We start from the raw sequence: 13551 nt of genomic DNA, 5'->3' as shown, positions 1-13551 counted from the left end.
AGGATGTTCTTAGACGTCGGTACCAGCTCGCCTAATAATAAATGAGATTACCTACCCCTCACTTTTCGCAATGTCTTGGGAGCTGAATGAAGGACTGTCGATGTGACTTTTTGGGAACGATGAGCGTAAACTGGACTGTGAGTTTGAGTGTTTCTGCATCCCTTTCTCGATCCAGATGAAACCCCGAGTTTAGCGGGGTGGGTGTGGTGCATGGAAGCGAAGGTAACGGTGGCTTTTTTTGCGAAGTTACTCTGGATAGATATGCAGGTGCTGGGTATATGGATTTGCATGCAGAGGTACGTAAAGTGCTAGCTTTTTAGATCAAGAATGGGGGTGCCGAGAAAATCTGAGATTTTTCGTTTCACTCATTGGATTCTGCATGTCTGTATGTGCCTGAGAATTGTATCGTCAAATCATATATTTCTGCAGTGGTATCATCATATCGTATCATACACAAAGGCGTAACTTCATAGCCCGTACGCAAACAAAGATGTCACTTTCCATCCACAGCTATTCATAACTCATCAAGTTCTCTCGCTACCCTGTGTAGAATGCCCAAATAACCTCCCATGATGATGAGACCAGCTCTTGTAAAGACGGTAGAATATCCTACCCCAATCGCAAACCTATCGATCATTGATGGAAGATATATGGTCCTTCGAATTGAGCCATTCCAGAATCATCATACTGCATGGGCAAACCATCATATGGCATATCCAAACCATCAGGCAAATTTCCCCATAACATGCCGTCTAAGTCCCATATCCCACCATTGTCAAGCATCATTAATTGTTCTTCTCCCATAATCTCAACCTGCTGCAACATATCACTATCCATATAATTTCTCCCATCTATTCCCCCCATCCGATTCATATCATCTGTCATGTGGCCCAACCCCGGACTCGGCTGTCTAGTCAGAGGTCGCTTACTGACTTCATAGACCTTGCTCACCACTTCCCTACTTCGTTTAGCAGCCAAAGACCAATCGGCCATCCCATCAAACGCTTCGAGCACAACTTCAATCTGTGATTGCCAAATCCGTACGAGATTCGTGTTCCATGATTCCCAGAACATACTGACAAGTGGAATCATGGATGCTTGATACATGAACCAAACACCATTCCAACCTAACATCTGGTTCGGAGTCCATTCTCGTGATATATCCTCAATGGATTCTTGGGCAATTTTACGACATGTTTGGACTGCGGCGAGTTCTTCCTTGGTAGGTGAGATTCCTTGATTGCCTCTATTGGCAAGATTTAGAAGAACAGATCTATAAAGTACCATGCGAAGGTTCTGGTATCTCCATTTCATGACACATCGAGCGGTATGAATTGATTCGGGACAAGGTTCTGTAGAGCGTAAGATCCAGGGAAGATTATCATACCATTCAACGAGCTGTCTATCGAGATTTGTGAGGTCATCGTTCCGGAGAAGTGGGGTCTGGGCAAGAGCATCCTGGATTTGTGTGGCAACTTTACAGAATTTGATATTCTCCACCAGTGGAGTGATATTCATATTTTGGTTCTAGAATGTTATCAGTGATGAAAAAGTGAGTACAGAAAGGTATATACAAACAGTGTTAAGTGTTGATTCGGGAGGCTGCATGGTGATAGCATGGCCCCAGCGACCCATGGAAGGTCTTCCTAGTGTCGTAGATGCCCATGTATCAAGACAAAATAAACTCCACCATGTTCTTCGTCTCTGTTCTGCAATCAAATTGCTCTCCGTGCTATTCTCGTGCATACTCTCGCGGTGCAATCCCATTGCACAAGCCATTCTCAAAGCAGCCCCACAGATAGCATTGGCCGTATTTGGACGATTGATGTAGTGAAGGTATAATCCACCCATCAATGACAGAGCTTGCAATGTTTCCAAATGCCCGCTGCCAAAAGAATCAATTCCCAGGTGATCCTTCGCTTGGTTGTAGTAATTGATATGATTGTGGTCGTCTGATTTGCTTGCGACAATACTGCCCATTGCAAATACCATATTTAATAGACCAAGCCACGGCGCATCTTGACGTCGCCCGCTCAAAAAGTCGGCTCTGAACGTGGGTTCGTCAAGCATTGGTACAAATATTTGTACTCTATTGAAATATGCATCAATAAGAGTCTGGCCATTAGATGACCATGAGATCGCTTGTAAATCTTTGGCAGAGCTTCCTGGTCGCGGTGTAGGATAGTTACTACTTGCTGATATTTGCCTGTTGTTAGAAGGCGCCAAGAAGAGAGATCGTAGTCTCGGTGCTACCTTGAGCATAACCAAAAGGGCGGCTTTGATTGAAGTCGCACCTAAGTACGACGACTGTCTATCAACTGAGAGAGACAAGGCATTTACATCATCCGCCTCGGTGGGTATTGGATCTCGATTTCTTCTTTCCTCGTCCCATTCGATATCTTGATTTGGTATTTGTTCGAGATTTGCCAGGCTTCTACACTCGTCCGACCCAGAGTTTAAAGGCGACCTGTATTCCTGCGATGTTGGAGAGGTATTTGAAGCAGAGGGCGATGCAATTGAAAGCGCACTTCGAGGAGACCGGTCGATGAGGGCGACGAGTTCATTTCGCGACAACGGCAACAATTGTTGCATTTCTTGATCCGGGAAAAGTCGACGTAAGACAGTACGACATTCGTCTAGGGATTGAGAGAGAGCATCAAGGGTTCTACTTCAATCAGTACGTTAAGGCAGCATTTGGAACTTGCACAATCATCGTACTTTCGAGATGGAATTACCCTCTGTCTGTGTTTGTCGTAGTAACATGGTTTAGGAGAACGACATCCCACACATTGCCCGCAAGGCTGTCGGCCGTCGCATCGAATTTTACGACGTTTACATTCTGCACATGCGTGTGGAGTTGTAATTCGTTTCGTTACTCCATTCGTCGTCGGTTTGGGGGTATCTACAATTACTGTTTGTTCTGCGTTTAAAGTTTCGCGGGGTGGCGCCAGTCCTTGAACTAATACAACGTTGGAACAATGATCAGCATGGAACCTTCTTACTCCACTCGGTAATTCGGGTGTCTTCTTTTCGAGAATATACTTACAAGTATGAAACATCTTTGTTGAACCAATTGATGAAGGCATGAAAATGGGAGCCGATGTCCGAAGGACAGTATCCGACCCACCTCGATAGATTTCGGATTGGATTGGGGTCTGGAATAACTTGCAAATTGATCACAGCAAGTGCAGCTTTATCAACTCGATATGGAATATGACAAAAATACGTCGATAGCGGTATCTTCTTGGCCTCGGTGCTGAGAACTTGCATGTGCGTGAGTTGATGGTAAGACGCTCAAGGACGCTGGAGGTACGGGGAATGACTGCAGTGATTCCGGCAAACTTCGATTCGTAAAATACTGACAAACTAACGGTCACGGATGGAGGCGCCGACGTCGTTTTCGGGGGAAAGCTGACATTCGCTGACGGCAGCAGGACTCTTCTTTTGGCCAAAATCCTTGATATATTGGATATATTGCAATATTATATCCACGACGGTATAGTTGTGGAACGTCGACAGCTTCCTGGCGTCGTTTGATGCATCCGTGGGGCGTGTAAGTATTCTGGCCACAACATATATGAATATGCAGATCCTCACGAGGAACATGAGCTGATTTCCTCTTTAACGGATCTCGTGCTTGGGAGCTACTCCAAGCTCCAAACCTCTTCCTGCATTGACAGGGTAATGAAAATTGGGATAGTCTTTGTTGGATACTCAATTGGGTCTTAATGAAAAATCATATGCTTGGGTTCTATGTCAGATTGACATGTTCTGTTGGTGTTCAGCAATAGAAGATTTCGTAGATCTGCTGGCCACGAGGATTGATGATCCCTCCGATTCGGTATCCTAGCTCTGAGGATCGAGGACTATATCAGACCTTTGAGACCTGTCGTGCCACGGGGAAAGTGCTAAACATGTCAAATTTCATCTGATCTTTCTTTTTTCCGCCTCCACGATTCCAATTTCCCCAAGCAGTTTCCCCACACGGTTCCTGTACCACGCTTGGCCAATTAACACGTCGAAGAGCCAGCATAACGCAGTAGTAGTCCCAATCTCGGAGAGGCGGAGAAAACTTGGGGAAGTTGATTGGGGACAAGAATGGGGGTGGGTGGGTAGGTTGACTGGGATTTATACAAATCTCGGAAAATCTATTTGGCGGTTCTATTTCCCTTGAAGTCTAAAACCATATATTGCAATGCATATCCTGATATCAAAATACTCTCATTCTTCACTCCCAGTTCTACTTCCTCGTACTTCTTGATGAGCTATGTCACGACAGGAAAAGGGGCAACACAATGATGAATCAACACATCGAGCAATCTCCCACTCCAAGACTAAGCTCCAGAGCTGCAAAAATTCTCTCAACACGTGTCAGAAATCCTCGCCGTGGATTTCTCGTCTCCAAACTTTCACTGCGCCAGAGGTCCGGACTCTGTAGGATGGCTTATTGGCTTACTTAGCACAGCTTAATTACTTCTCAGCAACGACTCGGATCATTTATGGTAGGCTCAGACTGCATCCCATATCTGATCACGTATGAAGCGTCTGCGTTTCATGCAATACACAATGTCTTTCAATTTTTTACACAGTCCGAGACCCTGGAAGAGGTAAGCCAAGACCACTCATCTCAAGGACGTTGCAGCCTTCATGCAGTAATTCGCCGAATCTACAACCTACAGCTGCGGCAGCGCGACCAGCTAAAAACATATAAAATTATCGAACTTCAGCTATGATTCTCAACGGCACAAACCCACTCCCTGACTGCACATCATTTCGCGGCGTATCAGGCATGACATATTCGACCTTGAAGCTTACATTTTGTCTTCGCCGACGATCTAGCGTCCAAGAATTTTCCCTCTCATACAACGGCCGGAAGAACCATTCGGAAATCCCAAGACTTCCACTGTCACGTTCTCCATTTTGATAACCGAGTAGATTTCCTAATAAAGACTTACGAGCAGCAGATACCCGGTCGATTTATGTTCCCTCCCGTGACATGGGTAAGGATATACTTTCGCGAAACGCGGGGTGATCACCAGTGAAGCATTTGAAATCCAGACTTCCAAAATTTTACATAGGTTCCCCGCCTAGCGATTGTGGGGAAATGTGATGGATTCGGATAAAATCGCAATGTATGCAACTTAAACTTGGAGGGTATTCCCGGTACATAGTTGTGAGCCGCGTTCATTATGCCGAACCGATAATTAGTGTGACGGCGGTTGAATATAGGCACTCCAGCCGAGTCCCGCTTTGTATCGTTATTGGTTGTAGATCTACATGCCGGCGTTACTATAAAGAATGCTTTGTTCGTATTGTGGTATTGCCAGCTCATATATATACATGTTGGGGCTCTATGCTTTCGGATTGGGCGCCCGACTGTATGAAGGGGCTTGAGCATTTTCTGAGTTGACCTGCCGCACCAGCCGTTGCTACCAGTACGCTGAATGGGTAGTAATGGTCTCACAATATATCTTATAACTTTCAGAGTAGATGTCAGATCTTTCGGAAAATACCCAGTTGAAGTGTATCGTACGAGGGGGAGTAGACGATGGTCATCTTGAATTTACCGGATACCTAGCCCCACAATTTGTTTTTATATACGCCCCAATTCATATGTTGAAGAGTAAAGTATTTCTCTAGGAAGGTTTCTTTATTGAGTCACCCAGCCAAGCTGATTGATCTGACACCACTTGGGCTGAACTAGTACTGGGATTTATAGTTGGATTGGTCATCATGGGCATGTAGGTTGACTTACGTGTTCTAGAAGCAGTGCATCATCTAGAGTAAGATTCTCCGGGGAGAGTAAGCTGTACACCAGTAGGCTCGGAGAATTTCTCTGCTTCTCTGCGAGGTGTTTCTGTAAATAGTATCATGGGTGGTGCCTCGTAGGCATATCATTTCCGCGCTCCTGCATGATGCATATTGACTCAATCAAAGGCTTCTAGATTCTACGTCGCCAAATTATACATCAGTTTTGCTCCCCAAAGATACCTTAGGGCTGTTTTCTACCCCGCTCTCATTCGTTTTTGTGATCAATCATTGTCGAAAGCAAAAGGATCAAGGTCAAGATCAATAAATCAGCTCGGTGGTTTGTTCGAAAAAATTCCAGGTGTCAACAGGATCATCATGCACGCCATCTACAGAAGTGTCTCCACCTCTCAGAGCGTTTTAGGAATCCGTTCCATGAAATCTTGAGACCTACAAACGTCTTGAGAAGTATATTACAAGCATTGGTAGATATTTTTAGCAGGTTTGCGGCTGTCTTTTCATAATTAGACATTTTCGGAAGATATCCCGCTGCGATTCTTTTGCTAATATCACAGAAAGTCTTGCAGTAGCCTCCAAGACATATCGAGAACGAGACATATGTAAGACAGGAGGAATAGATATCGAAAGATTTGTGACTCGATATCTCTCTGTAATTCTCCGACTAGTTTTTATCACAGCTGTAGATTGGATTGCTTGATGTAGATGCAGCGTATACACAAATCTCGCTGAAGTATGCATTTCACCGGTCACGGTTTATATCAAAGTCGCTACAAACGCATACAGAAGTCACCAAATTGACATCTCAGAACTACAACAGAATTTGAAGTGCAACATCAATGCTTAGGGGGAAGCTAATAGACTAGATGCTTCTATACTAATTCATGATTGAGACAAACCAAAATGATGATATAATATCCATACATAGTTCATGACCTCCTAGATGTTATCTTCTTTATGCACCATAGCGTCTCATCACTGAGACGATGATCAAATATCATTAAAAGCTATATTGAATGAAAGTGATCCAATGAAAGAGGAGTTGTGAGAATGAACAAGATGACCATGGCGAAAGCAAAACAATATCTGCTTCATGGTATCCTGAACTTTGCGCAGTTATGTGAAAGTTGCAGAATTAGCTGACTAGCACAAAGCGAGCTCCTTGCATGATGTTAGAGCCAATCCTGATTTGTCAATAGCTCTGATCGATTCTCTGATCTTTCCCATAATGTCGTGGTTTTCGAGCTCTTTTTTTATGAACTTGGCGCACAGCGAATCAGGTCGAAGAAGATCGACTTTCGCAGTAAGTGACTTCAATGACCATGAATTGTATGGCTGTTCTGGGAGAGGATATAATCCGTTACTCATAGCACTCTTGATGAGAGTTCCAAGCACCATCGAATCGCAATCGTTTTTATGTAAAGGGAGATCATCAGAAGAGTGGTGGAATTTGCCAGAGGAGCTGCAAAACCACGGAACCTCGTGAGCCACGCAGATATGACTGGTGCTTTGATATTCATTTATGGTATCTTGGAGAATCTTGACAGTTTTTCGTATTCCTTCAAGCCGGCATGACTCTAGTTTATCTGGGAAAGTTAATTATATGCCAAAATTTCATACTCAACATCGCGGAAAACTTACCAACTACGTACTTCGGGATCGGCAGGTCGTAATTTATGGAATTCATCAAAGTTTCCAAACTGCAATCACTTCCCTCCCGTATCATTTGCGTAGCTTTGAGAAATTCTTCTTCCAGCTCGAACTGCCAAGCTATGCATACCCAGCGGGCGATGTCGGTCCATGAAGTTTCAGAAAACGAATCTGACAATCCATAACTCCATATGAGAGGTAAGAGCCGTACAACTTCGTGACACTCATATTTATCAACCAGAATTGTTATTTGAGTGAATAATTCCAAGTCTATGTTCAATGGAACCATGTTCATCCTACCATGAATAATATGTATCAAGATTTTCATCGCGGGGGGGTCGTCGTTTGGAAGTGGAAGTCCCAATTTCCCCGCGATTGGTAGCACATCTTCTGGAAATTCGCCCTCTATCACTGCCTTGAATACTGGAGAGGCTAAACACATATGCTTCGAAGATACTAGTATGCGATCATCATAGAGCATGTGTGATTCGCTTGTCAAAACTTCAAGCTCAAGGGAAGCTCGCCTTCTAGCGTCGGCATCTCTGGATATCTCTGTATCTGGGGTGCTGCAAGTTGAGTTAAGTGCAGACATCATTTCGGTGAAATTTTGAGAATCTGGCGTGGTTGGGTTTAGAAGGAGGACTAAATCTCCATCGGGATCGATCACGATGTTCGCGATTGAAGACATCGCCATCGTAGAGTGATTATTTCGGATCTGACAGGAAAATTGTTCAGGCACGGAGAGGTATACAAGGCGGTATGGTGGACAGGTATCTTGTGTCGTCACAAAGTGATGGGAATCTGTCACAATCACAACCTATTATAACCTGTTGGAAATTGTGGCGGCTAAAGCTCAACGCCAAAGGCAGTGTGATCCGTGCGCCCGGCGTGGTAAAACGAGAGTACCCCACTTTAGTACAGTAAGAAGTAGAGTGCTTATCTCAAAGGGTCAGGAGAAATCGCTCAGTGTAACTCTGTTTTCTTTATTGATGGAAGTGTTTGCAATTGTTGCAGCATACTTTGACATAAGATAGTTGAGGGCTAAATCTGCTAGATACAGGTTTAGCGAGCTCTGTGCACCCGTGCACTTAATTAGCTTCAGTTAGCGTATGAAAATAAGAGCTTATAGTGTTATATGGTGATTGAATAAAATTGATATATCTGTATAGCTCATGGCTATAAAGAAGCAGCGTACAAGTTTTTTGATCAAGAAAACGGGCTTTGGAACAGGAGAAGAATCGGTTCTGTCTTTGAAATTTCACATCACACGAAGAAAAGTCGCAATGTGAGATTACAATTGCATGAGTATTGACGTATTCTGAGCTCAACCACCGCTGGAATTCAATCAAATGTAAGGTTTGAAAAATCTCGAGTTTTTGAGATTGATCCTGAATCTCATTTTTGCCCACATCATCTTCCTTCGCGTTTGTCCTTCTAAAACACCGACCAGCTCCGGTTGAATGTCGCATCGTGCTGAAGAGCCTAGCACAATTTGTCACAATCTGTCTGAAGGAAACATACAATCAAAGGACTTGGACCGCCTGTATGTACTATGAGCTAGATCTGAAAGATGATATTCGGTTCAGGAACGAGCAAGAAGTATCGATTTGTTACCGCTGACCCAAGTTACCCGCTTAGATGGGTACATCAATGTTTCTGCTGAAGAAATGTGTCTTGATGGCCTTGAATTTAGATATATAGCCATGATGGGTTAAACACAGGTGACATACATCTACCACAAAGAGTATTCTCAAAATCTGTCAGGTTCGAGCCCAGTATTTGTGCACCCACATCATCTACAGACTGTATAATTGGCCTCAAGGCATGATGGCAGTTCATAGATCCATTGAGGACCTTCTTACATCTGTTGATAAATTGAAGCACCTTAATCTTATCTCTAATAATATTGAAGCTCGAGTTCATCTATAAAGATGGGAGTGTAAAGCGAAGTAGGCCCTGTCGGTTAGAGATTTTGATGAGAGATCCGTGAACTGTTTAATCGCATTGAGCCTAGATCTGGAATTGACACTGAAACGAGTGGTGAAACTGGCTGGGAGATTGTTTGGCATATGAAGATCGATCATTGATACATGAATATTAAACTACTTAGTATCTCTATGAGATTCTTTTCACCTTCTCATATATTATGTGCCTCTTTTAGATAGTTCTTAGTGCTCTAAATCTTTCTTAATCTTATAAGATATGATTCGAATATTACCGATAATTTTGACTGAAATGAGCAAATCAAAACAAACTTTCTCGCCTATCATTTCACGAATCCCCTTGCAACTTTCTCTGGCCAATCTCTCCATAGCTTCTTTGAACTTAGAATCCAGCTCAAATAGCCATGTCACACATATCCAGCAAGACAATGCATGGAAATTCGCGTGACCCTATGTATCCACCTAAAGATGGTCAGTTCAGGCATACTTCAGAGGGTCGACAGACTCGTGGCACTGATATCTATCGACCAAAATTGCTATTTGTGTAAGGTTTTCTAAACTGTGCAGCTCCATAATTGACTTGAAGCGGCCGTTTATGGCCTTGACCATTCTGACCGTGGCGTTTAAATTGTCACCTGGAAGTGATAGTTCGGTTTCGCTCGTTTCTTTACGTTTGACAGCCTGTTTAAATCTACCTGTAAATACATCCTTGAATACTGGTGAGAAATTCCAAATATGTTTCGAAGCAAGGCAGTGAAGTTTATACCGTTAGGCTGGGCGGTTATGATACGGTCATCTTCGGTCAGCCTCTTGACGCCTGGCTAAATCATATGAACTTGGCCTTCCTTTGACCGGTCCTATATTGTGACCATCGCAGGTAAGATTCAGGTACCAAATTAATTTGATGGGTGCCTAATGATTGGAAGTGATAATAAATGCTGTTAATAGCAAGCATCTCATTTTTCATAGATACAAATATCAAAAAAAGTATTCTATTTTTTAGTACACCATCAATTCCAAACTTTTCAATCTCTTAACAATCTACTTCCAATTTTTTTCAGAAAAAAACTCAATAGGTAGATTCATAGCTCTGATTTATACAATGTCGCCCTCGAGTGTAAAAGTGGCGAGAGGCAGGAGACCAGAGTCAAATAGAAAACCAGAAAAGACCGGCAGATCTAGAAGTCGCTCTTCAAATCCTGATAGTGGAAAACCTCCCTCCAACAATCAAGTCGCGGAAAGCAGAGAAAGAGGGAACAAGAAGTCTTCATCCTCAGAAACGGATGGAAGCACAAAAGACGATCGGGTAAAGGTTCTCGAAGACGAGGTTTAAGACTACATAGATAAGGAAAAAGGATGTAACGGCTATATCAAAAGCTCTGGAACTTTGAGTAAAACAGAAATTAGGGAAAACGTGGTCTTCGAGTCCAAGGCATCTTTCTATCGAAGACACAAGTTAAGAACACAAAAGAAGCTTCTAAAACTTTTAAAAGATTTGAAGGAGCCCACTGATGAGCTTGAGATGGCAATAAGAACTCATAAAAATCAGTATGGAGATGAAGAGTAAAGTACTCAGGGCCGTATTCAGTTTTCGATTTGAGGTTTAAATCGTCGACATAATCAACCGCTTTTCTATTCGTTAAATTTTTCGCGTCACCGAAGATACTTGTGGCAGCGGCGTCGACCTGAGATTTTATAACGAAGGATTCGACTCAGATGGCATAGAGCCCAAGAGCAGAATAAGATCTCGTCAGAATCAAGGGCAATAGCAGAAGTTGAAGCGTTAGCCAATATTATGTACTTATCTTGACTAAGAGAAGTTTGTGAGAGGGAATTTGTGGTTCTTAGGAATAAAAATCAACGTTGCTTGACTTTCTATTGAATGGGGTTGCTCTAAGAGAAAAATTGTAGTTTTTGGATTTGAAAGTAACGTTTTTATAGAGTTGACTATGATCATGATCAGTTTAGTATAGCTTGTTTCCAGATATATGAGTTGCTTGATGGTAGACACCTGGTTCAAAAAGCGACATAAATTATTCAACAAAATCACTTACTAACAATCTGCACGTTTTGAGATCGAGATTTCAACCTGTCACATCTACACACTCAGGATGTCAGAAAAAAGATAATGTGAATTCTTGTCATAGCTTTTCTTATTCGTTCGCCACAAATTAAATGATCAGTCCTAGTATTCTTACATCGTCCATTTGACATCGTTTGAGTGCCCAAATAGTATTTTCTTGCATCGAATACAGGTTCGAATACAGGTGAAGGTCACCAGCGGCTCACCTCAAAGCAAACCAAAAACTCAAGAGGTGCATAAATCAGAGGTAAGACTGTGACAGCAAAACTTACATGAAAAATCTTCATTCTCATGCGCCTAACTCTCAACATCTGAACTCGGCCTAAATTCATATTTCAAGCCAAAATCCCTTTCACTCCTTCATCAATCTTCTGAATAGCACGTACCCGCAGCCGCGCTCGGATATCTTCGCATTGTGGTTTGTGACTTGATTCGTTCTATCGCATGTTCAATCAAGTGTGTGAAGAGGTTTGACTCTGGAGATTATGTAGTAACAGGATGGATGCTACACTTTAGCGATCAAATTCTAGGACAATTCCAACGCAGAAATATACCATCAACATATGAATGATTCCAATATATTAAAACCAATCCATTATTCTCTGACAACTCTAAGATCGGTCTAATCTATTAATTTTCTATCCGCAGGACATACAAAGAGATTTAATATCGAGCAACAAGCATCAGGGTAGTGAGTATGCTCACGTGATTTTGTAGATCAAAACGTATTGTTGCACATCGGAAAAAATGCGCTCGGATTCTCATTGGTCGACGGTCAAAAGCTGAGAAAACACACTTTTTGTTTGATTTGAGTTGGGAGAGTAGGTTTGCTGTAATGCGCTTTGAAAGCGCTAACTGATGGTGTAGAGAAATGACGGGTTATGTGATGTTAAAATTTGGACTGTTTTTTGGACGATCTCGTGATTTGTGAAAAGGTTTGGTGTTTGGATGTTTTGGTGTTGGGAAATTGAGGATATGGTAGCTGGACAGACGGCTGTTATCTTCTGGATACTGAGCAAATGCTGAGATGCTGTTAATTGAGATGGAGTTAGAGATTAAAAGCAATGGTGAATACATACCTGGACGGTAAGAACAACTTGCAAGTGTTGTTGTTGCTTCAGGTGGCGATGACGTCATATCGAGAGTATATTTTTTTGATTCTTTACTTTGAATTTATCAATGCTAGATTGCTGGCTGCATAAAATTCCTCTCGCCAACAACGTGCATCTACAGAGTATGAGTTAAATGGAATAGTTAGCAAAGTTTGAGAAAGAAAAGAGGTAGAATAGAACCTGATATCTCAGTTTCATGGTCACAGAGTTTCGGTCACCAATGTTTGATAATAGAAGAACGGCTGGAACTACTCTGTAGTGAGTGGTCTTATACAAATTCGTTTGTAATGAGATCAGTGTTCCTTGATATCAACAACTCTGAGTGAGTGAATAAAAGAAATGGTTAAGACTAAAAGTGAAAGTGAATAGTCAGTCCACCATCTTAATTCACCACAGTCGGCGGTCTGGAAATCGAACCGAGAATTTGTTGCACATCTATAAAATTTGGTCCACCCTCGAATTTGACGTAAGCAAGTCGAACGAACCAGTAAAATCATGAGCGCAAAGAAGAAGTCATCTGCAGAGCCAATAGATTTGGGAGCGCAAACGGAATCGAGGAGCCCTACCATAAGGCTGATAATTGCCAAGAGAATAGTGGGAGGTATTCAACGCTTGGGTGAATTTCAATCCGTAGCTATCACTTTAGTGGCTTGATATATTTAGCAGTCTCATTCACTTGAGTGAATCATTTGAAGTCCTGCCTCTGGGAAAGCTTTTGTTGCATATCTAAAAATTTGATCCACTCTCGAATTTGACGTAAGCAAGGAGGAATAGCCAATGGAATTGCAAGCGCAAAGAGAAGAGCAGTCAAGAAGCCAATGAACTCTTGAGCGCAAACTCAAGTCTCGAAGGCTTGTTGGGGTCTAGCTTCTATGGCGCGTGAAGAAGCATGGGAGAGCGGGACGAGTATTTTTAGGTTATACACTACGTCACTTGTAGAGAACTGTGTGGACTTAGCATTCACTATCTCTAGCTATTACATGAGATGAGATTGCGT

The 13551-nt window shown here is 42.6% G+C and overlaps 3 protein-coding genes across 3 annotated transcripts; all 3 read right to left on the bottom strand.

Annotated features, from left to right (window-relative positions):
- Nucleotides 1-388: 388 nt before the first annotated feature.
- Nucleotides 389-4236, bottom strand: BCIN_12g02150 (hypothetical protein). Its single transcript, XM_024696292.1, has 4 exons — nt 3047-4236; nt 2719-2959; nt 1579-2665; nt 389-1527 (listed from the first exon to the last, which is right to left on the bottom strand). The coding sequence occupies exons 1-4, from the start codon at nt 3084-3086 to the stop codon at nt 634-636; spliced, it is 2262 nt and encodes a 753-aa protein (XP_024552100.1). The 5' UTR covers nt 3087-4236; the 3' UTR covers nt 389-633.
- A 2370-nt stretch (nt 4237-6606) lies between these two features.
- Nucleotides 6607-8389, bottom strand: BCIN_12g02140 (hypothetical protein). The gene is made up of 2 exons (XM_024696291.1): nt 7408-8389; nt 6607-7352 (listed from the first exon to the last, which is right to left on the bottom strand). Exons 1-2 carry the CDS (start codon nt 8108-8110, stop codon nt 6910-6912), a joined length of 1146 nt encoding a protein of 381 aa, XP_024552099.1. The 5' UTR covers nt 8111-8389; the 3' UTR covers nt 6607-6909.
- A 3665-nt stretch (nt 8390-12054) lies between these two features.
- Nucleotides 12055-12834, bottom strand: BCIN_12g02130 (hypothetical protein). The gene is made up of 2 exons (XM_024696290.1): nt 12522-12834; nt 12055-12464 (listed from the first exon to the last, which is right to left on the bottom strand). Exons 1-2 carry the CDS (start codon nt 12577-12579, stop codon nt 12322-12324), a joined length of 201 nt encoding a protein of 66 aa, XP_024552098.1. The 5' UTR covers nt 12580-12834; the 3' UTR covers nt 12055-12321.
- Between the last annotated feature and the right edge of the window lie 717 nt (nt 12835-13551).

This window comes from Botrytis cinerea, chromosome 12 (genome assembly GCF_000143535.2).
Source record: "Botrytis cinerea B05.10 chromosome 12, complete sequence".
Classification (NCBI taxonomy): Eukaryota; Fungi; Ascomycota; class Leotiomycetes; order Helotiales; family Sclerotiniaceae; genus Botrytis; species Botrytis cinerea.
The sequence above is the reverse complement of the archived record's forward strand: the minus strand, read 5'-3'. Positions and strand labels throughout refer to the sequence as shown.